Source organism: Cydia splendana, chromosome Z, assembly GCF_910591565.1.
Source record: "Cydia splendana chromosome Z, ilCydSple1.2, whole genome shotgun sequence".
Classification (NCBI taxonomy): domain Eukaryota; kingdom Metazoa; phylum Arthropoda; class Insecta; order Lepidoptera; family Tortricidae; genus Cydia; species Cydia splendana.
Window position 1 is genome coordinate 25,067,913 of NC_085987.1, and position 27,876 is coordinate 25,095,788.

The 27,876-nt window shown below is 37.5% G+C and overlaps 2 protein-coding genes across 5 annotated transcripts; one reads left to right on the forward strand and one right to left on the reverse strand.

The window, feature by feature from the left end:
* LOC134804899 (thialysine N-epsilon-acetyltransferase-like) lies at positions 1-4,551 on the forward strand. The gene is made up of 5 exons (XM_063778212.1): positions 1-132; positions 201-252; positions 1,460-1,671; positions 3,394-3,916; positions 3,960-4,551. Exons 1-4 carry the CDS (start codon positions 46-48, stop codon positions 3,559-3,561), a joined length of 519 nt encoding a protein of 172 aa, XP_063634282.1. The 5' UTR covers positions 1-45; the 3' UTR covers positions 3,562-3,916; positions 3,960-4,551.
* LOC134804839 (GATA-binding factor A-like) lies at positions 4,391-27,296 on the reverse strand. 4 transcript variants are annotated; one of them, XM_063778112.1, is made up of 8 exons: positions 27,116-27,296; positions 25,621-25,734; positions 20,090-20,259; positions 14,372-14,505; positions 13,719-13,843; positions 13,010-13,314; positions 11,159-11,321; positions 4,391-4,523 (listed from the first exon to the last, which is right to left on the reverse strand). In XM_063778112.1, exons 1-7 carry the CDS (start codon positions 27,273-27,275, stop codon positions 11,229-11,231), a joined length of 1,101 nt encoding a protein of 366 aa, XP_063634182.1. In that variant the 5' UTR covers positions 27,276-27,296; the 3' UTR covers positions 4,391-4,523; positions 11,159-11,228. The 4 variants fall into 4 exon arrangements, with proteins under 4 accessions (XP_063634182.1, XP_063634183.1, XP_063634185.1 ...); XM_063778113.1 differs by lacking the exon at positions 20,090-20,259 and adding an exon at positions 19,954-20,045 and having other exon boundaries at positions 27,116-27,295; XM_063778115.1 differs by lacking the exons at positions 20,090-20,259; positions 27,116-27,296 and adding exons at positions 19,954-20,045; positions 25,913-26,083.
* Between the last annotated feature and the right edge of the window lie 580 nt (positions 27,297-27,876).

Here is a 27,876-nt window from a genome sequence, read left to right on the forward strand (position 1 = left end):
AAATAACACTGGTCACCAAGCTGGAAAACAGCATATGTAAACAACATGGAAAGTGAGGATTTTCACGGTGTTGATGCGCTTATCAGACCAGCCGGAAAGGACGATATGGTGGCTGTCGCTAGTTTAATACAGGTGTTTGACTACACTGATCTTTACACATTTATCAATTGGGCATTGGAATTATAATATTTTTTTTTTAGGAACTGGCTGATTTCCAGAATATGTCAGATGGTCCGAAAATTAATGCTACAGGTGCGTAAGTACATGTTTAGTAACTCCAAATGAAAAGTACCACATACCTAATAAGTTATGTTGTTGATCTTCAAGTTGTTGTTGATTTTGAGTTGTAAAATTTTATAGTGAGGAGGTACCCTATAGCTAGTGATTGACACCTAGTTTCACCTGCTTCCCTATGAAAAATTTGTGACAATGAGAATTTATAATAATATAAATGTCTATTAGTTACATTACAATACTCCTTACAGCTAGTCTATTGTTTATGTATGTAATGTGCATACCTTGGATAACTCGGGGCATCTATACGAAAGTGATGTAGCAAAATATTTTATAGACAATAAAATATATCGATGTTACTGTCAACATCTAAATGTTATTCAACATAAATAAATATTACTTAATTTCTCCTCATTTTTAAATAAAAAATAAACAAATTAAAACGTGTAGGTATGTATATGTATATTTTAAAATAGTTTTATAATATATAATCAATATTTTTTCCATATTCGTCGGTATTCATGATTGCCGTCTAGATGAAAATATCCACTTTAAATTGCTAAACGTTCTTACTCTAAGATATGAATGGTACTGACAGTAAATTGTCATTTTGATTGAAATGACATCTGCATACTTTTATTATCTTAAGAGGCTTGATTTTAGATATGACATTCCACCTTTTAATTGTAATCGAGAATGTTCAATGAGCACATGTATTAATTTAATTATATCGACATCTTTTTTATCGATATCGAATCCCTAGAACTTGCCCCGAGTTATCCCAGGTATGGTAATGTGTGTACATTACAAGGTCTTCTAACTTTGAATAAATCAGAGGTAAATGCTTACTACCTTTAGTATGAAATATTGGTTATTTTATTACAAACTCTTTTTATATTATTTCATTTTATGAATTTAATTTCCTTACAAATGAGGAGAATTATATTCTTGGCATGTATTAGGTAAACAAACAAATGCAACTGAATTAAGCCGGGTATTCATTAGGCAACATTTGTTAATAAACTGTTGTTAATAAAGTGTTTATTAACAAAAGTTGCCTGATGAATACCCGGCTTTATGGACCTTTTGAAATGTTGAAGTTGGATAAACACATTTTATGACTTTTGCAACTTGCAAGGCAATGTTTGCTTGGTTGACTTGTCTTCTTAGGCATATTCATGCAATCATTCATGCTCTTCAAATAAATGACTTCATTTATTTTTAGATTTACAGCGAGATGGCTTTGAAACAATTCCGCCAGCATTTCAGCTTCTAGTAGCAGAGAACAAAAAGAATAATGCAATTATTGGCTATGCTCTGTACTTTACAACATATTCAACTTGGGAGGGCCCGGCAATGATGCTGGAAGATTTGTATGTGAAACCTGCGCTGAGGAAGCAAGGTATAGGGAGAAGGCTTTTTAATGCAGTAACCAAGGTAAATTATTACTGCTCAGTTCCTTACTTCACTTGATATCTTATTTTAAAACTTTATTTTAATATCTAGTACCTACTACCTACAAATATTATTATGTAACATTTTAGTTGTTGTTGTCCTATGGCACCCCAGAGGTGCAAAGGGCCTTCACAAGCTCGCGCCACTCCTCCCTATCGACAGCGACAGCCTCGCTCCAGCTCAACCCAACCGCTCGTAGTTTATTTGTGACGGACCGCTGCCAAGAGTGTACAGGGCGCCCGAGGCCACGGCTTCCGTCCAGCGGTTTCCAACCGAAAGCGATGGTTGCGTTATTAGTTTCCCCTCTTCGAACAGTATGTCCTATCCATCTCCATTTCCGTGTCGCGATTTCTTCGCCAATGGGTGTTTGCCGGCATATACGCCATAGGTCTTCGTTACGAATAGTTTTTGGCCAGAAAACGCGAAGGATCGACCTGAGGGACTTGTTGACGAAGACTTGAAGTTTATTCGTTAGGCCCTTAGTCACTCTCCACGTTTCGCAGCCAAAAAGCAACACAGATTTTACAATTGATTCGAAGAGGGAAAGTTTAACACGTCGCGTGAGCACAGTCGACTCCCAAACAGCCTTTAACTGAGCGAACGCAGCTTTCGCCTTCTTTATCCGGTTGTCGATGTCTTCATGTTGTATTTTTCTTAATTACTCGTAATGCATGTTAATTATAAGATGTAATAATGTTTTGAAAAGATGTGTCCCGCCGAGTTTGTTGCCGGTCCCATATTGGGAAACCTTCCTCCAATTGAGGGGGGATTTAAATCTTCTCGGGGCAGAGGTGTACGGTTGGAGCCGGTAAAGGTTTATTTGACGTTCATAAGCGCATTGTAATATGCTTACTTGAATAAACCATTTTTCTCAAAAATGGACGGCAAAGTCGACTTTGCCGTTTAAAAAATAGGTTGCGAAGCGCGTAGTTTATGGTCAGTCAAAAATTAAAAAGTTAAAAACATTGCAGTCTCGATTTTGGGACTGCAATGTTGCATACAAATTCCATTATTTGTCGAGTTCCAAACTTTTTAAAAGTTGAAATGGCCATATCAAATGAAGGCACAGGCCCATTAAACAGCCAAACAGATGATTAGTGCCGCGACTATTTAGCTGTCTCAAATAGGTTGGCGTATTTTCGGCAGAAAAATACACTTCTATTTTTTTATTAAAAAAATAAAAAGGCGGCAAAGCTAATTTTTTCAATTGTTTCTACTTTTTTCTGTGAAAATATATACGTAAGAAAGTTGCTTTTGTAAAATATTTCTATGATATTTATATTTCTTGCACCATTTTTGAGAAAAGCACTATATATGACTCGGCTGGAAGGCTACTTGCTGGCTTCGGATTCAATTAAACGGACTCCCAAGGTCGTCCGTTTAAAACGAATCCTCAGCCTGCAAGTAGCTACTTCCGAGCCTCGACAATAATGTACTATTTTATCTTTATCTTTATCATCCGCTCCACCTTTGCAGGATAAGACGCTCCCTAGTACACAAACTTGGACACCGAGTCTAGGCTCTCGCCCCCCAGTGATGTTTACATTCATACATGTGAACATTTTAGTACCTACCTAAATATAGTAAATATAATTACCTATGTTAAAGAATTCATGATTATGACAAGTAAACAATGTTTTTTTTTTATTAGTAAATCTACCCGTTTTGCTTGGTAGCTACATTAACTAATGCCTTACTTTCCAGCAAGCAGCACTGGCTAGATGTTCACGATTAGACTTTCATGTCTTGGAATGGAATAAAGCAAAATCATTTTATGAGTCCATTGGAGCTGTAAACCTGACCAACACTGAACAATGGTGCTTGTATCGTCTGTCTGGGGATGCTTTTCAGAAAACAGCTAATCAAAAATAAGTATGACAGTGTTGGGTATTTAATAAAAGACTTAATGTGATCAAACATTATGGGTATATTTTTGTAATGTAATATTATATACAACATAACATATTGTGTAGTTTATTGTTGTGGAATTAAGTATTTAGCTTAACAATAGGTACTGTGATATTGCCAATGTGGTGACAAAGTCTATGCTTGTTATTGAAATAAAATGTCGTACAATCTAATTCTAAATCATTACAATTGTTCGTTGACTAAACTATGTACAAATAATTATAAATGCCATTTATTTTACTTAGTCTATAAATAATACTACTCTGTTTACAGTAATTATCTATCTTCATTGGAATTACTATCAGATCACACTTTAAGGGTGTCACTTCAAGTTTATTTCGCACAATATTTCACATGCAGAGTCATGTAAGTCCTGCTTGATATGGCCGATGGCCCAGGGGAGGGGGAGGGGTATGCATTTAGTTACAATTTTTTTCTCTTGGTGACAGAGATGAAAATACACATTTTCCAAGTTTGTAGTAGGCCATTTGGTGTTGTACTTTATTTCCAGCACTTTAGTGGAATAAGCAGTAGCAGTAGTCTAGTCAGTCAAATATAATCTATTTTTACAAATATGTATAACGTGGACTACCTCTCTCTATAATACATCGATATCTATACTTAAATACATTGTGCTGGTTTTGTAACTCGTTAAATGTAAGAAATCAAAATTTAGATTGAATATGGCAGAACTTTTGTCTCACCCAACAGTAGTAAAACAGTATTCATAAATATTTCAAATACCTATTTGTTATATACATAACTTACATTATAGACTTAGGACTAAAACAGATTCCTTGGCATTTGTTCATTATCTAATTTGTGGAATGCATTGGTGGGGTGATATTGTCTCAAAATGCGGTGCCCGAGCGGTGCCACGGCTACGCCACTGTTATTCCGCACTGTCCCACTTGCGTAAGGTTCACCTTAACATAAGTATTAAAAATTATTGTTTTTTATTCATCTTGTTATTCTCATTCGCAAGTGCATATGCATATCAATTTTTAATCTATTTACATACATAAGTTACACAGATTCCATTTGTTTAATGATGCGATGCAAAGTGAAATATCAGATAAATGTAGGTTTCTATCTGAAATACTTGAGAAGTTGGCAACTGTAGTCAACTTGGATGAATCGACATTTCTCTTGTCTTCATAAAATATTGAGTAGTGAATATGGGTAAGGTCAGAGACAAAGATCAATAAAAAGCGTAACATTTATTCGGTCGGCCATATATTCTCATTTAAGACCGGAAAATTGTAACTATTAATGGCCAGCGAACGTATAAAGTAGGGCAGTGGCACCAATAGATGAACTATTAAGCTACTAACCCAACTTTACGTATTATTTTATTATATACGCAACTAAAAAAACATATATGTTTTGAAGCGGCCATCTTAATAAGATTTCCATACAAACGATGTTATTGGCGCGAAGCATGTAGGTACTTACACTACATTCGTCGTATCTTGCTTGAAATGATATTTAACAAATTGTCTGCAAACTATAAATATACATGTAAATACTCAAGGTGCGAGTACGTACTTATCTCTAATAATTAGACACAAAATCATAATATATTCGCATTGCAGTAATGAAATACATTCGAGAGCAATAAAATGCATCATTCTGTATTAAGAATTTGTAGCGTTCTTACTGCTCTTGAGTGTAATTTTACAATTATATGTATATGCTTTATTTTAATTTCTGGAGTTTTAAGTGTGAAAAGTGTGCATATATTTCGCCACTTAGGCCGTCACTATCTATTTGATACTGACTGTATTTTCCCATCAGATTTTAGTTTAGAAGGGGGAACGGTATCAGGCCAGCTAGGTACTCGTACATTAAGTTATTATTATTACTATATAGTCTGTTCGAGAAACGGAAAACGGTGAGAAATAGAGATAATACTCCTAAAAATACGTGTGATACCTCATTAGATTCGTAATGATGTCTAGAAAAATGTATTCGAAGCGTGTATTAGCACACAAAAAATATCAAAAGTTATAAACAAAAAAGGGGGGGGGGGGGGGAAGTAGTTATGTTTTATTTCCCCAATATCTCAAAAAGTATCAATGTTTAAAAAACCAAAATGACAATTATTTTTCACAAAATCTTACACAACAGTTAAAAACTAACTATTTTATTGTAGGTAAGTATATTCTTGTTAGAAATTTAATAAACAACGTGTATGTACGCATTTTTGCAGTTTTAGACTTTATTACTCCAGAAATTTCGTGATTGTGTTGTAATGCCTTTCATCAGGTTTTGTACATAGGACTCCGTTATAAATTTTTAAGCATTTTTCAATTTCGGTTTGAAGTTTTCAACTGATAAGGCGTTAGTTTTATGTTTGAAGAGCTTCTGCTTCATACGAGCCCATTATTTTTCATGGATCGTAATTCAGAGCAGTTGGGAGGAATTAGGTGTTTTTCCACAAATTCGATATTGTTGACGTAGTACCACTTTATCGCTTTCTGGGATAATGGCACGTGGCCTAATGAGGCCATGACAAAAAGAGCTTGTTGTGATGATGAATGGTAACAACGTTTTTTTCAAACACTCGCCGTTACAGACCCGTTAACAAATTTTTAAGTGCTACATTTGCCACATAAACAGATCATCTTCCGTACGAGAACCTTCTTCGCAAATTTATTAATTTTAATTATCTTATACTAGTCTAGCGGTTTTTTTTATCAGATCCATAACAAAACTGCTGACTGGGTAGCAATTTGAATTCAAATTTGAGGTATGTTTCATCTACCATTACAACACAGGATTTTTTTGTTGCAATGTTTTAATAAAGTTTTCTTGGTGTGGTTTCCACTTCAGTTTGCTGTTTTGCATTTTTGTTAGGTGCTTTAGTTTGTTTGTAGGTCATTATAGAGTTATTCTTTAAGTCGACGTTTTGTACTTTTTGGCAAAATATAGTACAGACAGGGTAGGCGTTTTTTGCAACGCAGCGATCATGTTCTTCTCTATATTTTTGTTGGAAAACCAGGGCTTATGACCACTTCCAGTCCGCCGTCGTCTACCACCAGTTTTTTAGAATTATTTTAACACCATTTGAACAGGTCTTACTGACGAGATTAACGTCACCGCTAGTTTTCCGTGGAAATACCTCGATATTGTAAGGGTTAGTACAACATTTTTTCATGTAGTATTTTCTGTAATGGCGATATCTTTGAAAATGTAAACGAAAGAGATTTATTGTTATAAAGAATAAGAAAATAGTGAATAGAATCAGGCGTTACTTTGCGGAAATCCATATTAATTAAAACGAAAATATTACTTTGCTAATCCGCAATCTTTTCATATCTTTTCGCGGATTAGCAAAGTAATATTTTCGTTTTAATTTTAAAGAATAAGAAATCAGGTATTTTTTACATATGACAATCTCCTTTAGCCTTTTGGTCAGATGTCTGATGTGCACCCGGTGCGAATACAAACGACATTTTTTTCTGGGACAAGCTTTATTTGCATCTACTTGTATTTGTACTAATTTTAACCTATTAGCGGTATTATATGGTATCTACCTTGTTTTGTATGCAAAAGTAAAATTTTGATTAAGCATTAAATTCCCTAAAATCCTCAGGAACAGTAGTATAGTAACAACAGGAACTATACTAGAACATTGTTCAATTCTAAGACTTAAAATGATTCAGCATGTAATGGGTTAATTTTTTCTACGATTTGCTTACGATTCTCTGATTACTCGATTTATTTATCGTAAAATCTGACTACCGCCTATTCACCAACTTGTAAAATCAACACCTGACACTGACCATTTCTTGTATTTTTGGGTCAGTAAGTAATGACGACTAATATTTCCTTTATTCGGTTAAGGACAGATTCTGGTTACGGCAAATTCTGTTTACGGCAGATTCGTGTTAGGGCAGAAATTGGACAGTCGCGACTAAAAACTATTTACTTGTTGGAATAGTACCTAATGTACGGTGAATTGTCAATGCCCAATGGGCCGGCTGACGCACTAACTCTCAGTTCTCTCACTTTATTGTTAGCTGAGTTTAATTTTTCTCATGTGTACCTAACAAGATAAAATCATAGACTGAAATAAGCTTTTTATTTTTTTCTGCGTGTGGCTTTCATTCCTCAACCCACTGACGGAGCGGCAGCTGATATTTACAAGGCTTCTAATATCCCCGAGTTGTCACTCGGGAAGATCTGGCTCATATATTATATCGGCCAGACGGTTCCTATGCTACTATAGTACCTATACACACTAATATCTGGGAGACCGAGCTTTGCTCGGAAAACGTATAAAAACTCAAAAATACGCGTTTTCCCAGAGATACCAAAGACCTAGATCGATTTTTCGCCCCTAAAAACCCACATAGCAAATTTCATCGAAATCGTTAGAGCCGTTTCCGAGATCCCCGAAATATATATATGGGGCTGTCCATAAATTACGTCATCGAGTTTTGACGATTTTGGACCCCCCCCCCCCTATAATCATCCAAAAATCATGCATCAAATGACCCCATTTCCTCCTACTTCATGCTACCGTCATTTGATGTCCAGACCCCCCCCCCCCCTAATTTGAAATGACGTAATTTATGAATAGCCCCTATGTATATAAATAAATATACAAGAATTGCTCGTTTAAAGGTAATAGGTATAATATACCTAGTCACCGCAGCAAAACTTGCAAGATTACGAGTATAGTATAACCACACCTCGGACACTGGCGATCAAATGTATGAAACAAACGCGTTCCTACGCACACAGTCTAAGCTCGTGTAGGTGAAAGCGTACCATGCTTGTGTGAGTGAGATAACACGTGCGAGGGTTCCCGCCATTTTGTTGTCAAGTTCGATGACCTCAATGACTCAAAACTCATTGCGCGAATTAGGAAGAAATAAAAATCGTATTATGCTGTAAGGTGGGTATCTAAGCTCGATTTATACAATAGTTTCCTATTTTGAATCACTACAAACGAAGTAACAAAATTTTTGTAAGGAAATTCAGGCCACCAAAATATTACGTAAGTTGAAAACATGATTTTTTGTTCATATACATAGATATTGTGTTGTTTTCAGTGTGATCTGATAGGTTTTGTAAATATTTGTTTAATATTTGAATATTTTACGTGGCCTCCGCTCTGCGCACCGCGTCGTCGCGTCCTTGCCAGCCGGTAACTGTGATGAGGTAACCGAGAGCGGGTGGGCGGCACTTTCAACGGGAGGCAGGGAGTGTCCATACTGTACGTTAGTACTCTTTATTATACTGTGGTAAAACCATATTATGTTCTCAGGCTCCCAATGAACAGTTGCCTGCGAGTAGGTAAGTACTGTATCAAATACGACTACTCTGCATGTTTTTCCCTTCAAATTAATTAATAGCAACGTTTCATTTGAAGTGCAGACTTATTCAAATGATTGACATCAGTTTTTGCTGGATAACACGGATACCTACGTGTAAAAATTTAATTAAATAGTTTCAACTAAAATTTTACTTAATTTTAACTAGAATACGTGTCTTATTTTTATTATAATTATTCTACGTTTCTATTTTCTATACCTATTCTAAGATCATGACAAAAGAATTGACTTAAATTTATAATTACAACCTACCTATTTGTAATTTGAAACTTTTAGGGAGAGACGGTTTTATAGTCACGCCAGACCGCAAGACGTGGATTGTCGCTTGCTGCTCCACGTGTCAAGCGCGACTTTTTAACAATGAGGTTATATAATAGGTAGTTTTCTTTAATTTGAATTATAATTGTGGTAATCGATATGGTGTCCTGTCCTACAACCAATCAAAAATAAAAATTACTAATAGAGTAGCACATAATGGGCTATTGATCTAATACCCGGGTATATTTTGGTGTTATATTTTCGATTTACTGTTTCTTTTAATCCTACGGTAGCCTGAAATATTTAACTATCATAGAGATCAAAGTCTTGCGTGCTTGTTTATATTTTGCTGCTTGTTTACCAATTTGATGTCAATCTTAGCGGAACCTTACGCACATAGGTGCTATGTATCCAGTTTTCAATAGAAATGAATACAAAACAGGCCACACTGAGATTGAATTAAAATAGCTGTTAGGTTACCTATCTATATGTTTCGTGCCCCATGCCCCCATATAAGTCTAGCATTTCTTTAGTTGGACATCTTTATGTTAATGATCTGAAAAATCAATAGGGAATATTACGCGATACTCTGCGTAGGGGGCGCCACTTCCACAATCCATCACAATCTGGGATCTACCGCGAAACAAGAAAATATAAATTTCTTTATCTAACCTCTCTATCACTCTTGCATATTCGAGCGGTAAAGAGGCAGATAACTAAATTTCGATTTACTCGTTTCCCGGTAGGCCCTTGTTAACAAACTACCTTGATGCATCAATGTCGTATTTTATTGTCTACGAAAACTTGTCAAAAAACAGTTTAAGGCACTGTACTGTGTGGTTAAAGTTGGTCAAGCAGATCTTGTTAGTAGAATAAGGCGGCAAATTTGAAAAATGTAGGCGCGAAGGGATATCGTCTCATAGAAAATTTGAATTTCGCGCCTTTTTCTACTGACAAGATTTGCTTGACCATCTATGGTTTACTAGAGGCGCTTGTGCTGCACTCTGGCGGCAGATCATTGCAGTAATACCCCCTATATTTAGTACCGGAAAAGACATTTTTGTTGCGTCTGTCCACAATACATTTATATATTCTAAAAACTTACAGTACTAACACTCATACATAGGGTACGTTGGTAAGACATTCATTACCGTGCCGCTATAACCTACATAGTTATTCTCTATACTGATCTGTTTTTCACGTAGAGCTGCGTATGAACACTATAAACTGATGTTGTTTAAACTAAACGTTTCACTGTTCACTATTCTCTACATAAGTAAAGGTTGTCCCAAAAATAACGCAAGATTTAAATTAAATGAAAAAAAATATATTATTTGTAATATTATTTGTTTATATAATCATAAAATAAACTAAATAGGGTTATGTGTGGAATAACACGTCGGGCAAATAACTTCTACGGCTATGCTGGCACATACGCACTCTTTTGACAACATTATTAGTGATTTTGCATAAATTCAACTGAATTTCACCGATGCAGCGTCAAATTTCCTCCTTCAAAGCATGGGTGGTTGTGGGCTAACAATGGCATAGACTTTTTAAATAACCCCATAAAAAGAAGTCTAAAGGTGTTAAATCGCAAGATCCAGGGGCCCATTCTGATCACCGAAACGAGAGAGAACACGACCAGGAAATGTCTCATGCAGTACCTAATGCATTGTTTCTCGGGCTGAAAACGCGTTGTTCTTTCGTATAACCCGAGTAACCCGACATTTTTACAAACCGTAAACATTCAGCTGTCAAATATTTTTTTTAGTGTTGCCAGCACTAAAATGCAAAAATGGCGGCTAATTCAAATCTTGCGTTCTTTTTGGGACACCCGTTATATCTAACACAAAAAGTAATATGAGTACACTGTACATATTATGTACTAAGACGGTCAATTGGAATTATTCGCAGCTTTGTAAGGGCAGTGCAAAGAGTTGTTAAGTTAAACGTACCTAAATGACATAGTATTCAAGTGTAGCTATGAGTTAGTTAGTCTCGTCCAGTGGACAGTCTCGGGGAGCGCTACGTGGAGGCCATGAGCTTGGCATGCGCGGTCACGTTGCGCTGGTGGAGGAACCCGCTGCCTTCTTCTTCTTCGTTGTTACCGAGGCCGTACTGTTGGCAACACACATTAATATTACATAGAGATAACGCCATTACTTTGCTACCTAACACATATTTATTACTTAAGTACATATTTTATATTATTCAAATTAGGGAAGGGAAAGCTGACCACAGAACCACCAATAGGGTATTCTCCTACTAGTCAAATCAGTTTCTTTTTTAGAACGATTTGCTAATATGGAATTTATATGAAACACTAGCTGTTGCCCGCGACTTCGTCCGCGTGGACTACTTTTCCGCGTTACTTTTCTTGCATTCTAATAATATTCTCTTATACAACGATTCAAGTCCCGCACTTAAATAAATGTTTGACCTTCATACAAACTTTCATCCCCTTTTTCACCACCTTAAGGGATGAATTTAGACAAACGCTGAAATTAGTTATCTTCTCTTTTAATGAAATAAGTTTTTACGAAATTAAATATTCCTAGCTTAAAATAAAATTTTAACCCTATACAAATTTTCAACCCCCTTTTGAGGAATGAATTTATAAACGCTGAAATTACTTTTCTTGTAGGTATTCTAGTAATATGCCCTTATACAAAGATTCAAGTTCCGTACTCACAAATATTTGATCTCCATACAAACTTTCAACCCCTTTCTCACCACCTTGGGGGTTGAATTTCCAAAAACGTTGCAATTACTTTTTTTTTGTAATGGACTATTATGCCTTTCTAAGAAGTTTCAAAGCATTTGTAATGGATTCAAACTTTTAACCCCTTTTTAACCTGTTAGGGGATGAATTTTAAAAAACGCTAATATTGCTTTTCCTGTCTTTTAATAATATCCCCAAATACAAAAATTCAAGTCCCGCGTTCGAAAAAATGTTCTATAGTCATACAAACTTTCAACCCCTTTTTCACCACCTTGGGGGATGAATTTTCAAAAACGCTGAAATTAGTTTTCTTGTATTTTAATAATATATCTTTTTACGAAGTTTCAAATTCCTAGCTTAAAATAAAACTTGAACCCCATACAACATTTCATCCCCTTTTTGACCCCCTTAGGGGTTGAATTTCTCAAAATCGCTTCTTATCTCTTGTACACTTTATAAATGTAATCTGGTGTGCAAATTTAAACTTTCTATCTTTTGTAGTTTCGGCTCTGCGTTGATGAATCAGTCAGTCAGTCAGTCAGTCAGTCAGGACACTTGCATTTATATATATAGATAGATAGATTACACAGTGACGTCACGGTCAACTCACTTAATTTTTATATTTCTATCCGAATATATTAAATAGATATTGTGTTCAAAAATAACTGCTTTATACGTTTTTCTAATAATTATCTGGTGCTTTATTTCATGCATGGTGTGTAATAATTTAGCTTAAATACAGTCAAATACCCTATTTTAGGTGTAGGATCCATTCTCTCAGGTTTGGGCTAAATAACTACCTAAGGTAAAAGCACCAATGATCGACGCTGCACCAAGGTTCGACATGGCACTTATGTCAAAGAAATAATATAGTTTAAGTTTGAACAACGATTTTTTTTCTTTATTCAAAATTAATTCCTGTCACTTTGACCTAAAGTACTTATGTCGAACACTGGCTAAAAGTGTCGATCATTGGTGGTTTTCCCTTACCCTACTAAACATAGACAACATAAACATGCATTCACTTGAAAAGCATTACCCGCCTTTTAGCGTTACTCGGGTGTAAACTTGGGATGATATTTACCTGTAATGCGTGCAAGTAGTGCTGTTGCGAGTGGTAATGGCTGCCAGAGTGAGTCGCATATCCGTCGTAGCCGTTGGGGGCGTTTGGCTCACTCTTAATGTTGAAGATAGAAGGGTTGGAGAGGAAGCCAGGAGCCGCGGGCAGGCCCAGGGGGTACTGCGTGTGCCCGTGCCCTTGGCTGTGCGAGTGCGCGTGAGGGGACGTCTCCGACGAGTGTGCCTCTGCGCGGGCCTTCGAGAGGGACCCGTGACTAGACATAGACGCCGTTAAAGGCAATGGCACTTCTGAAACGCTTGGCTTGCTTTCTGGAAATTACACAGACAAAGTTTGCATATAAACCCATATAAAAACTTCTACGTAACACGTAATATTAAAACGGGTGACTCACACGAAAATTGCTCAACATATTACGCTCCATAACGAGAAGCTTCAACTAGTGCGCGCGTTGGCTGAACGCAGAAGTGGTTCGTTCGTTCGTTTCGTTATGTAGCGAAACATCTCGAGCTATTTTCGATTTATAAAAGCGAATTTTAGCCATTTACTTTAAAAAAAGGTCACTTAGAAGTAGATAATGATGGGGACCTTTGGTCTCGGCATGGCTCAGAACGGGTTTTAGTTTCTTAAGATTTGTAGGTAGTTAGTAGAATGTAATTACTATGTAATAATTTTGAAAAATTATGTCAGTTTATTCGTAGTTAATCTAAGTTACCATCAACGCCGGGTGAACAGTGTCCTTCTTTCTTGGAACTTTCTTGTGCGGATTTAGCTCCATTAGCAGACTTTTTCGGTTTCCTTTTCCTTGTTTGAATCCCGTCCTTCCTCATTGCTAATGGCCTGTAATAGATTTAGGGATATTGTGAAAGATGTAGTGAAGATACCTACCCTAATGTAGACGATATTATATTTGTTGGTAAGGAAAAAAAGAGCTAATCCAGCAGAGGTAGGTACTAACAATTAGTGACATTGTAAGTAGGTAGGTAATACATAGTTACAATTGTATGGGTGCAAAGAAGTCGTGAAAGCGAGATTTAATTTCCGTACAATATTAATTTTAATTTTTCGCTATTTAATAATACTGGTTTAGGAACCAGAATGAACTTTTCACGACATTGGCTTTAAACTAGTGCCTACGCCAAATTCATAAATATAAACCTATACTCAAACACAACTTGTCAGTTGAAAAAGGCGCCAAATTTTTTAATTATGGGAGGGTTGACCCTTCGCACCTACTTTTTTTTAAATTGCCGCCTTTTTTTACTGACGAAGTGCCAGAATATATTTGCACCTTATTGCAATGGATTAAGGTATGAAATGTATACTATAATATAAAACTGTCGTATAAAATAAAGTATTTGTACATACCGATTAATTCCATGCAGCTTGTAGTAGAGTCCGCAGGCGTTGCAGACGGGCTCGCCCTCGTTGTTGCGCCGCCACAGCGTGGTGTTGCGCGACCCGCAGTTGGTGCAGCACTGCCCGTGGCGCCGCGCAGCCGACTGCAACGCGCAACGCAACCCGTTACACACTACCACTACACCTACCTTTGCTTCTTATGCCACATTTACACCCTTATTTACGGCTACGAACGTCACTTATTTTATCAAGGAAATTAACAGTGATTGTGCCTGCATAAACGCTTCAGCACTTCAGCAGTAATGCCGCAAGGCCGCAACAGTAATGCAGCTACCACCGAATGACGCAGCCGGCGATTGAACGTTCAATGAAGGAAATTGATAGTAAGGGTAACATTCCATTTCTGACCGCAGCTGCACTACTAGTACGAACGCGTCGGTGGTGTTATTGTTAATTTCCATAGTAAAATGAATGATAGTGCTGCTGTCGTTGGAAATGGACTGTCACCTTAATACCGCAACAGTAATGTAGGCGCAGTTGACATCCGAAAGGTACATTACCCTTTACAACTCGAACGTTTATTTAAATGAATATAGCTTTATTTAAATACCTACCTAGATGAAATTACCGGTAGCGGTGCAGGTTGCCTAGCCAAGGTGACAATCGCTTGCGCTACGACAACGAAACGCTTTGTGTCTCTTTTTTACCTACTCTTTCATATTAGTGCCACAGTGACAGTTCTAATCGACTCATTATTTAATTTATCATTTAACCTAGTGCAGTGCAGATCCGGTTGGAAAATAATACCTACTGTGCCTGCAAATAAGTGTACCGATTCGATATTTGAGTTTTGTTAGATAAAATCGTGAAAATCCATAATAGGTATTCCGCGAAACACGTGCAAAGAGCTTCGGACCCCCACCATGGTCTCGATTAACCCGAATAATGAAGATATCTACCCACAATGATAGTCCGGCACATTATCAGAAAGCGAGACTTGATAATTTACCATTCATGCAATATTAGATGCATTAAGATTGATATGACGGAACTAGGCTTTGTTGTGATTAGGTACTTGCTTAATTTCAAGGGTGCATTCCTACTTTCTCAAAGACATCGGTATTCTAATTAGGTAACTCTATTTTGGAGATACTTAATCAATAATTGTTTTTTATCAGATAATGCACCTACGAGCGTGTACACTTGCCTTACCCTAATAGCATTTTCTTGTAGGGATTTTGTTGGGCCTTTGTTTACGTATTAGTTGGGCAACCGTTATATTTGGCCGTACGATTTGCTGGAGGGCCCTCGACAAAGGCCCTCCCGAAGATTCCCAACAGAGGGCCATAAGAGTAATTTTTTCGTTGGGCCTATTTAAATAAATCATACAATTATTCAACGGTGGTGGTTTTGGTTGGGCCGTGGTTGGGCCTATACACATTTGTTTGATGGTTGGTTAATTGTTACATTTGGCCGTATGGCTTGCTGTAGGGCCAACTGCAAAAAAAATAAAAAAGGGCAATTTTTTCGTTGTGCTTCTGTTTGCAAATTCAACAATTACCCAACGGCAAGTCAGGTAGGTCGGTAGGTAGTCGTGCACCAGGTTGAAGGCCCAACACAGCTTGTCCCACAAAGGGCCAACATTGTAACTTTAACGTTGGGCCTTGTGTAGGATTCTTACAATACTACCGTAGGTAAATAGTTGTGTAATTTATAGTGTGCCCTACAGTCTAATTATGTAATGGGCTTTTGTTTACGAGTCCTACAGTTACCCTACGTTAAGTAAGTGGTTGTGTAATACGACGTTGGGCCTTTGCTGATAAATATTACAATTACACTACGGTAGGGCATTGGTTGTATCCACATGAAGGCCCTAGGCTAGGCAGCAGTTGTTGTTAATGTTCTCTGTATCGTTCCAATTTTAGTATATGTACTGCCGAAGCAAGTACACTTACTATACACTCTAATTTGGATATATACTAACCGCACTTCGAAACTTCGTAAGCGAGATTTATGTTTAATGAGATTTAAATTGAGAAAATGTTGGTAAACTACAATTTTTTAAATTTATGTATAAATTTTATAGTTATAGCTATTAGATTTATAAGTTACTTTTAAAAAATATTATGATTATATCCGGAATAATCGAGAAAATAACTATAACTTCGATGTTTGGAGACAGTAACGCCATCTAGTGACGCCACAAGCAAACTCAACTGGTATTGTTGGGCATCAGTACCACAGCCAATGTTGGTAAATGCGATATTTGTGCTCACTGGGCCAACGAATGTTATCGTTGTTTAGCCACCGGTACCAAAATACACAAAGGCCCATTGTTAGGCGTCAGTGCCACAGCCAATGTTGGTAAATACGATATTTGTCATCATTGGGCCATCGGATGATATCTTTGACTAGCCAACGTTACCAAAATACACAAAGGCCCATTGTTGGGCATCCGTGCCACAGCCTATGTTGGTAAATGCGGTATTCGTCACCATTGGGCCAACGAATGTTATCGTTGTTTAGCGAACGGTAGCAAAATACACAAAGGCCCATTGTTGGGCCTCAATGCTACAGCCAATGTTGGTAAATGCGATATTTGTCGTCATTGGGCCATCGTATGATATCGTTGATTAGCCAACGTTACCAAAATAAACAAAGGCCCATTGTTGGGCATCAGTGCCACAGTCAATGTTGGTAAATGCGATTTTTGTCGTCATTGGGCCATCGGATGATATCGTTGATTAGCCAACGTTACCAAAATACACAAAGGCCCATTGTTGGGCATCAATGCTGCAGCCAATGTTGGTAAATGCGATATTTGTCGTCATTGGGCCATCGGATGATATCGTCGATTAGCCAACGTTACCAAAATTAACAAAGGCCCATTGTTGGGTATCAGTGCCACAGCCAATGTTGGTAAATGCGATATTTGTCATCATTGGGCCATCGGATGATATCCTTGACTAGCCAACGTTACCAAAATACACAAAGGCCCATTGTTGGGCATCCGTGCCACAGCCAATGTTGGTAAATGCGGTATTCGTCACCATTGGGCCAACGAATGTTATCGTTGTTTAGCGAACGGTAGCAAAATACACAAAGGCCCATTGTTGGGCATCACTGCCACTGCCAATGTTGGTAAATACGATATATGTCATCATTGGGCCAACGAATATTATCGTTGTTTAGCCAACGGTACCAAAATACACAAAGGCCCATTGTTGGGCATCTGTGCCACAGCGAATGTTGGTAAATGCGATGGTGGGCCAATACAAAATTAATGTTGGCTACGGAACGAACCTCATCCCAACGTTTTCCCTACCGTTGGCACCGTAGGCCCCAACGAAAATGCTACTAGGGTAGGGCTCGCTTAGATATTGATTAGTGTTTAGTATGACTTTATACATTTGCTACTAAACACAAGTAAGTACTTGTTATACCGGACGATCGATGTTCGAAATGATATTGATATGTCATAGTTTTCAATTGTTTGGTTCAGTTAATGCCAGTTACAACAACGCTAAGTATATGCAGCATTTAATCATGTTTGATGAAAAATAATAAAAATATACAAAATGTTGAAGATTTACTATTTAGCTTCCTTAATAAATGCACGTAGCCAATGTAGCCATACCCCGAAGTTAACGGAGTTTAAAAAAAACACGGTGTAGGAGTAGGCCGTAGGACCCATTTCTGCATGGTCATCATGGTAAGCATTCACCTACTTCATTATTTACTTATGTATAATTTTATTTGAGACAAGCTTTTATCGCCAATCGTTTGTAAATACCTAGTATATGTCTTTAGATAGTAATGCAACGGTGTACACCAATAGGAAGGCAAAAATCTATTAGGTTGCACATTAATATTTAAAATCTTAGTCGGATACTTTCCTGTCAACAAATGATCGGAAAATGGTTTGCACATTTCGGAGGTACAAACATTGCAAGTGTAATAAAAAAACTTGTAAAAACATAACGCATTGCTATTGTCTTAAAACCCTTAAAGATTATGTAAGCACCATCAGCCCATCACCAGTCCTTCACCAAACTTGACAGTAGGTAGGTAAGATAAGAAGAGTGTACGACAATTGAAGCTTCATAACATGTGTCTACAAACGCCTACTCAAGCAACTTTACTGTCGACCGCGTCGGTACCGGTGAGTTGCTGTTTATACGGTTCCGTATGTGCTACCGAGGCGATGGGAGCGCGCGGCGCGGGATTGCGGGTGCGGGCGGAGCCGCTCGCTATAGGCCGACATTCTGATTTTATCATCACTATGCGTACCTACATAGCTATCTCTATCAAAGCATTGTGAACGTCGCCCATTTCCATCGAGATAAGCCATTGATGGTTGCTAGTCAAGGTTCAATATTCAATGTCGATAATGTCCTGCAATCGGCAAATGTGTCTCCCGGTAAGTGCTCCCTGTGTATGGCTTGGTTGCGTTATCATGTACGTTCCGTTATCTACTTGTCGCAGTAATCGCGTTGGTCATAGTAGTGTTTGGGTTCGCTTAATGTAAAGGCCCCAGTACACAGTGGTCATGGATGGTCCATTACAAGCCATCGCCATTGTGTACAGGAGCAATGGTATACAATGGCAGACAACTGGTAATCAGTTGTCTATCGTGCGGATCTATATGTTGCTATGGTGCGCAATCGGGAAGTAGTCGCTTTTTTTTGACACTTCAAAGGAATCGTGGCGTAGCGTGGTCTGTGGTGTTCAAACACCCGCCCATGGCAGTGGCTTGGCATGGCCTATCGTTAGCCACTGTGTACTGGGACCTTTACATTATAGCGTGGCTCGCGTCTAGGCTCACTTTAGCATAGTGAGGGTACATTCAATTATTATTTAATACTCTTTTTGCAATTAGTTATGACCTTGCATTAGTAGTTAAATAAGGATCTACGCGTACTAAACCTATCTATCGATGTAACATACTTAGCTAGGTATCTATATATGTAAGTAGGTATAAATTAAAGCAAACAAACACGTGCAACCAATTACCCACCCCAAGGGTATTAGGAGCTATTAGTCCCACTGTCGCGAGCCGTTATTTTCGCTTCAACTGTAAAATGGCTTTGCTTTGCTGAAATACTGATAGGTATCATATCCGATTTTTGATTTTATTTGGTTAGGGAACCCTAGGGGCTACATAAGATACCTAGATTATCTTGGCACGTGTAGTTGAACTGTGATGTTTATGTTTATGATCGCGAGAGTGCAAAACGAAGCACTTTGCTATCAGCCGCGCTCGTGGGCGACACGGAGCGTGCCGAGATACGACAGAACATTTCTAAGGTTTCATTAAGGATGCCATACTTTTTATAATAAAATTTAACGACAATCTAACTATAGACATAGGGATTTATTTGAAATAGTGACATTATAACAAAAACGGATCCCACATCAATCTAAATGCTGATTCGGCTATCGGGAAGGGAGCGGAGGCGTGTAGTTTCCTATCACTCGCTAAAGCCAAAAAAATGTGAAAAGAAGAAGTTGATAGCGCGTGCGAGGAGTATAGCTGGTGTCGAAAGGATACGGACAGGGAGCATGCACTAGTCTACACGCCACCGACTCACCTTCTTCATGCCCCTGGCCATGCCCTCCACACTCATCCATCTCTGCACGGAGCCGTCCTTATAGAAGCGCGTCAGTAGCTCCGCGTCCGCACCTGTTCCAAAACAGAGCGCGTTACTATGTGTTCGTTGCACTTACCAGCCGCTTGCTGGGCTTGACGAGCGGCCGGTTCACGCCGTTGATCTTGTGGTAGAGGCCGCATGCGTTGCACAGGTAGTGCCCCGTGGAGTCCCTGCGCCACAGCGGGGTGTTATTGGCGCCGCAGTTAACACACTCACGACCCTCTTCGTAAGATTCCAGACCGCCATCTGTTCGCCAATGGACTATTAAAACCTATCTTTTCATATAGGTAACCTATTTTTACTGTTTTACTTTTTACTGTTTTGTTTCGTTTACGCTAAACTAGAGATATTTTTAAGCAAGGCCACAGAATAAATAATAGTACTAGGTATAGAAGACTCACTCTCTAACAAAACGCATCTGTTACGATCAGGACAGATATGGCCACTAGGTGGCGACAGTGCCACGCGCGGCTTATGGCTAGACACCAAAATTGGTGTGGAATGGAACGGATGTATGTACCTTTAGGTACCTGTAGCAAAGCGACGAAATCGCGGAGTGAGCCACGCCTGGCAAGGCATAATTTGTTATATCTGCCAGCAGAAATGTACGTAAATAACGGAGATCTTAATGTAAAATAACAGGACTGAAAGTATGCTTTACACCGGCAAGTAAATAATAAGGTTGCACGTATTATTTACACCGGTAGGTACAAGTAGGTACCTAATACATATAATAAAATAAAACCTGTTTTACAAATTACATAACAGAACCATTATACTTTTTTTTGGCAAAATGCATTTAAGCGAGTAAAGTTACTGGAATTTATACACTTAATTTATACTTTAGTTTATATGTACTTAATTTTAATAATATGTAGTTAATATAAGTTAGTTTTGTTATTGAATAAATCTTTTACTTATAGGTACACTCGAGTATCATAAAAAATATCAATTGGTGGAAGACCATTTATATTACTCCGATAACTTTGACAAATCTGATGACACTCAGCCTGGTCAGCCATGATAATAAAAAAAATAGAATCAAGCATACCTACTACATATGAACTTTTTCCCTCGGAATAAGGAGCTAAAGTAGTACCTAAGCAAATTCATTGTTAATGACCTAACGTAGCTAAGTAAGTACATAGGTACCTACCTAAGCATTGAAAAGTTTCCTTATTATTGTAGGTGGAATTGTGATTAATTTGTAGACGGGGAGCTGAAACTGTAAAGATTATTATTCTGTGGTCGGGGAACCACAGATTCCAATAATTAAGGAAACAACAATTGATTCCAGTAACTAATATGTTGTTAATAAACTGTATCCTTATCCCGATTACGTTGCAAAATTCTGGGTTTATCACATAAAATTAATTGCAGCATAAAATTAATAATAGTAATAATGGTATAAATCGAAAGAAATATTACCCAAAAAAATAAATTAACTGATAATCTGATGCACTCTAATGTTTCTGGAAATATGTATAATTAGTTAAGATATTTTTGGGCACCGACGTTAGTAGTATGTAGGTAACTACCTAACTACAGTCACCAAAACTTAATAAGTAGTTTATATCAGCTTAGCACCCCTGCATACCTACATATTTGTGTGCAGCAGCGGTTCTAAGATAGTGTTGCTGACTGTACATACGTTGCTTTCGCCGGTTTCTTTAATAAATTTAGGTACATATTTATAATTATAGTTGTTTACTTGTATATGTTTTGCATGCGGTGTTTATCTGTAGTGATTGTGACATCACTCCCTACATGTATTAGCTTGTACGTTTTAAATGTAGGTAAGTATCGATGTCAACAAATTGTAGGTGATCCTTCATAAAATAAAAGTAATGGTACAATTGTAAATTTGTTAGTTTATGGGAATCGAATAAACATTAAAGAAAACCGGACAAGTGTGAGTCGGACTCGCCCACCGAAGGTTCCGTACTTTTTTAGTATTTGTTGTTATAGCGGCAACAGAAATGCATCATCTCATCTGTGAAAATTTTAACTGTCTAGCTATCACGGTCCATGAGATACAGCCTGGTGACAGACAGACGGACAGTGGAGTCTTAGTAATAGGGTCCCGTTTTTACCCTTGGGTACGGAACCCTAAAAATTATTAGAGTCAATTTAAAATGTATTTAATAGGTAGGTAGGTACAATGACGGCAAATCTCGAGACACTCCGTTTTTAGTGATTTAGTGAGTGGCAACAGTTAATGTATTAAAAAAAAGAAAGTAGCTTAGTTAGTTTATATTATGTAAATGATTATTTTTTTAAATATGAGTTATTTGTATATTTATTGAATTAGTGGATTCGCCGATTCGTGTCAAATGTCTTTCAAATAACATCAAGGAAAACGATACCTTGCGATTGGACATGATTCGTCATATTAACAGCATGAATAATTATTATTGTGATACTTTATAAATTATAATACAGAATTGATGTCACTTTTCAAGTGTAGCTGATAACTGAATGATTCGTCACTAGTGGTTCCATTTACCTAATATTTACCTATGCTTATTAGAATAAAAATTTACTATAAAAGCGAATACTGACTGAAACTAAGACTTATATACAAATTAAAACTTTTGGGTTTATGTTCAGCAACATAGGTACCTACGAGTATATGAATGCGTAGTAGTACCTATACCTACTATAGAAATTTATTAATCACCACTTTGTTCTGTTTATGCATACAAAATGTATACATATTTCGAACGTGACGTTACGTTCGTGGTCACGGGCCGGTCTCAGTGAAAATTGTGTTAGTTTAAAATGTTTAAATTAATACTCTACCATTCTTCATATCACCCATCTCCTTTGAAAAACTCTCGCTATTGTTTATCGTATTCTTACGCAATAAATTCCATATTGAAATGTTAAATGGCTATTAGTTGTTATTTGTTATGGGATGTGGGCCGGTGTCGTATAAGGTTCCTACGTTAAAGAAGGCCCGGCCCGGTTCTTAAGCTTGCCTACTTAATTTCATACTTTTATAAGAGTGAATGGGTATACAAAACACAAAACACAAGTTAGTACTCAGGGTCTGATGATGGAGCTGGACTGTGGCCACGGGTACCAGTCTACCATGTAACTGAACTACTTCGTGTTTGGGCTCGTTTGATTCGTCGCAATAAGATGTTTGACACAAAATACTACTCAGGGTCTAATGATGGAGCTGATGATGATAGACAGGTACCCGTCGCCACCTTCGCGCTCCATCATCAGACTCTGAGTACTACCTTGTGTCAAAGATCTTGTTGAGATGAATAAAACGTGCGTGTTACTAATTTTGCGTCCCTGTTCGATAGTGCCACAGACAAAACTGCACATAACAAAAATAAAAAATAACCAAGGGCGCAGGTACCTAAGTCTCGTCACCGAGCATTAGGTACCTACTGATTTGGGTGACACTTCACTACTAATTCCAACAAAGGATGTAAATAGAACCAAGACATGTATTGATTCCACATTAAAGATAAGGATTAAAAGTTTATTAAGTAGTATAGATTTATGTAACTAGTGGGTAAATACTTATAATTCGTTATGAACATATGTACAATGATTCAAAATAAGATACTTATAATAAAGACTGATAAGCGGGAACACCAATGCAGACAAAGTTGTTTGTATACTCTTTGTACATGTCAAGGAAAAACTCAGTTTTAGCTGTGACCACGCTGTGACTCGTAACCACAATTTAATATTTGAATACGTCTTTGCCTGAAAGAACTATATTAGTATGTACCTATTACCATCAATGATGCTCGAATGTGAAGTATTTCGATAAAGTCTATTTCAATAGAACTTGCTAACTATGTAAACAAACAACGTAACTTTGTTTTATCACTGTTTCTCTTTGAATTTTTACACCACCTCATCAAATACCATTGAAACCATACACATATACACTATTGAAACGGTCCGTTCCGTAAAATACATAAATATATAACTGTATCTTGGATATTCAATTAAAAGTTTAAAATGGGTTCATAAGTTAGGTTATGAGGACCTGATGGAATGACGGTTTTGTTTCTTTTAAATTCTACAATTGCCTATGATGGGTAGTGTTGTGACTAAAGTTTGTGATATAAACCCGCTACACACTACCCAACCCATGATCTGTACCTACCGCCGCGGTTATAAAATACATCAATACATCATTCTTAAGTACTAATTTGTCTTCTGATCGTGATTAAACAAATTAAAAATATGTAACTACTTGTTTTTTACTTTTGGTGTTTTATTATTCGAGTTGGTTTGACATTAGTAAAGTAGTAAGTAGGAGTCTTGCCCATCACTAGTAAATTCATCATTCAGAGACAATTTCAATATGGCGGTTTGTTTACATAGTTAGCAAGTTCTATTGAAATAGACTTTAGGTACAAATGTGTTTATTGGAAAGACATATGTATCTATACGTACAAATGGTCAGGAACTTCGTTTCGGCGATACAAGAGAATTGAGAGAGTACCAGTTCCATAAAGTTCCATTCATTTTACACATATACTGCATGTAATTACTACTTCAACCATGTGACAAAACAAAGACGATGTATGTACTTAAAAGACTTATAACTGGCCTTTAAGCGTATTCAGCGCTATTTTTAATTCTTTTAACTACGTACTCGTACAAATGATTGTATCTAAATCTCGTCTCGAAAATAAAATATGTATATTTAATGCATTTGGCATAACGAACTAAAATTCAAAACAGAAAAAAGCAAAACTTATTAAGGTTGTTTTAGATAGTGATTAGAAATCGCAGGAAAACAATATTTAAGTAATCAAAAAATACGAAGAAAGAGGCAAGAAACCGAACTCGAGGGCGTCATGTCGATAACCATTTCGCTGCCGTATCGCAACTCAAATCTTCTAACAACCATTTAACCAGTGTTGCCAACTCGGAATTTGAAAATGCTAAAAAAATGCTATAATGTCATTTGAAAATATACACTTAAAATAATAATTTTATATAGTGTCTAAAATATTCAGTAAAAAACACCGTATTTTGTCAGTAGATAAAGGCGCCAATATCCCTTCGCGCCTACATTTTTCAAATTTGGCGCCTTTTTCTACTGACAAGATCAGCTTGACCATTTATATATAGTCCGTCGACGTCCATCCGCCCACAAAAGTCAAAATTCATATGAAAATATGAACTAAGTATAAAATATAAAGGTGATGGCGCATATTGTTGCTGCCAAGTTGGTGCAAACTTGGCTTAGACTAAATTATGCTAAAAAATATGCCAGATGCTAAATGGAAGATTTTGGTGCCAAAGCGAGTGAAATATGCCAGATCTGGCATCATTTATGCCAAGTTGGCAACACTGCATTTAACTAGCTGTAACATCCCCAAATAAGGTTTTTTGTAAGGAAACACTAATATTTATTGTATTATTGATATAAGATTACTGGTCCAACACGTCCTATGTGATAATAATAGGACATGAATGTGATTAAAATCAATTCAGCCGTTTTGCTGTCTTTGTCTATAATATTATAAATATAATATAAAAAATATAGCGTTTATCAAAAAGTTATTATAAAATTATAGGCTTTAGTCAGATAAACCCTAAAATATGAGGTAAATATGTTACCGTATGCAGGGGGGCGCTGCAGTGCGTCGTATGGGGCGCACCAGGAACCCATCACCATGTTCTGGGGGTACAGGCCGCCGGCCATGGAGCCGACGCCACCAACGCTGCTACTGCCTGCCAACAATATTTAAAAATCGTGGACCTCGTTTTCCTGTGTATATAATTATTTCATGTATGATATGTACAACCCAATAAAAATAAAACCATTTTTAGAACTGGTGAATTTAGTGACATTATCTAACGCAAATTTTACTTATTCACGACTTAATTAAAATGTAAATAGGTAACTGACCTGTCATAATAATATTTTGTAACCAGCTCGGAGGCAGTAATGGGATGGTATCCATTGTAGGTAGTACCGAGATCGTAGGTATCGGAATAAATTAGCTAAAGGCTATGTGACCGATAGCGCGACTCGGCGGTCAGAGGTCGGGGCGCGGACTGACATCTGCCGCGGCCTGATCGCGCTACCTACGGCTGCTTATCGCTTCTGATTCACGCGAACGACAAATCGCCTACTTTGCCACCAATCATTTTTATGTACAGTTTAAGAGGAAACATTTTACATTAAGTATGTTTAAAAAATTAGCACGGCTTCATTTTGTCTAATCGGTCTTTTCTAAGTACTTAGGGTATTCCGAAAATAATTTAATGTTAAATAGATGACGTATTTTTAATTTTAAATGAAAACTTGCTAATAATCATTTTAGCTTTGTCATCTTTAATTCTTAAGAAATAACTGGTTTATGTGACTAGGTACCTAAACCTAGTTGCCCGTAACCAATAATAACCCTTCCTATTTCAATACGTATCTAAACCATCTTAGTTGCCATCATGGTTTTGATATAGCTTTTCCGCTCCTGTAAATATACCCAGGAGCATAAGGTATACGTTCATTCAATAATTTCAATATGTATTAAATAGGATTTACTGACTACTAATATTGACGCCTATTTAAACATGACATTGTGACGTTCGGCATATGAACGAACACGTCAAGGTCGGTCTTTGTATAGGTACCTGCCTAAGTACTAAAGGAAATTATAAATTTGAGACGATCACAAATGTTATTGTAAATCTTCCAGGTTTTTCGATGACTGTTCTCGGTTTTTATCGTAATTTACCCGCTTGTCATGAGATGCGCAGATACTTACAGGAAGTTTGTCGAGATATCTTCCTCATTAGCTATGGTTAACTTAACAGATAGTGCCAGGTTATGCTTAATATAATATTACAAACAAATAAAAAACATAACGTCGCATTGCGTGGGACATTTTTATCAATTTCGCAAAAGCATTGTGACACGTCTGCTCTGTTGTGCTTAGCTCCGTATCCCATCTCTACTATTCCTAGTTCCTACCGCCGAGCGCAGTCGGGCGGCGTTCGACTCAAGTGGAACATTATAACTACGACCGTAACAATTGGTTTGTCTTAGGCAATCGCTGGCCCGCGGACGTATTCCGACCGCCGGGAATACTGTGGTAGTTGTACGTACCGTAAGTGTCGTGGTGCGGAGTGTGATGGTGATGCCAGACGTTCTGGTGTGGGAAGTGCGCGTACTGCTGAAGGCGGCCTCCGCCCGCCACGTAGCCCAGCCCGTAGCCCTCGGCGCAGTCGCCGCTGCCCGCATACCCTCCCCCGTTGCCTCCGAACATTCTACTGCCTCCAATTGGGTCAAGCAATTACCATTCTTTTCTGTAACCTGTAACAAACATTTACAGCTATTTTGTGTTCTTATATTTAATACAAATTAGGTACGGCGTAATTATACGTTCGAAGTCTTTGTTCTTTATTCCAGATAGATTACCCTACGACTATTTTCAATATAGACCAGGCAGTTAGATTATTCTACCATCAATTAGGATATTGATACGACAAAGCATTCTGTCACGTGGACGTATTGTTCTGTGCAGACCTTATCGCTTGGTCAACTTTTGGGTTAAACAGATAACGTAATGCACATTACAACAGTAAAGTGGACAGCGGTAGCGCTTAGTAAATCAGAGCAAGTGATTATAGTTAGCAAGTGCACGTATCATACCTACGGCATGCAATATGCGCCGATAGGCCGGCGTGTGGGCAACTGACGATACAGCACGCACTCCTGACTTAGTTATCCTCGCATTCCGCGTAGACACGTTTCGGCCGAACTACTCGTGTGGCTTTGCAATAAAGGCTATATCTCAATGTATTTTCCTTCTTAACAGCAAAACGTTACTTGGTTAACAACTTGCCACAGTGACTCCATTACCTAAT

What these genes read in the sequence shown, in the direction of transcription:
- LOC134804899 (XM_063778212.1), top strand. Translation starts at nt 46, where the DNA reads ATGGAAAGTGAGGATTTTCACGGTGTTGATGCGCTTATCAGACCAGCC. An exon ending in CTGTCGCTAGTTTAATACAG is followed by an intron (nt 133 to 200) that starts GTGTTTGACTAC and finishes TTTTTTTTTTAG; the next exon opens with GAACTGGCTGATTTCCAGAA. An exon ending in TTTTTAATGCAGTAACCAAG is followed by an intron (nt 1,672 to 3,393) that starts GTAAATTATTAC and finishes CTTACTTTCCAG; the next exon opens with CAAGCAGCACTGGCTAGATG.
- LOC134804839 (XM_063778112.1), bottom strand. Translation starts at nt 27,275, where the DNA reads ATGTTCGGAGGCAACGGGGGAGGGTATGCGGGCAGCGGCGACTGCGCC. An exon ending in TCAAGCCCAGCAAGCGGCTG is followed by an intron (nt 14,506 to 20,089) that starts GTAAGTGCAACG and finishes TGCGCGTTGCAG; the next exon opens with TCGGCTGCGCGGCGCCACGG. An exon ending in ACTACTTGCACGCATTACAG is followed by an intron (nt 11,322 to 13,009) that starts GTAAATATCATC and finishes TGTTGCCAACAG; the next exon opens with TACGGCCTCGGTAACAACGA.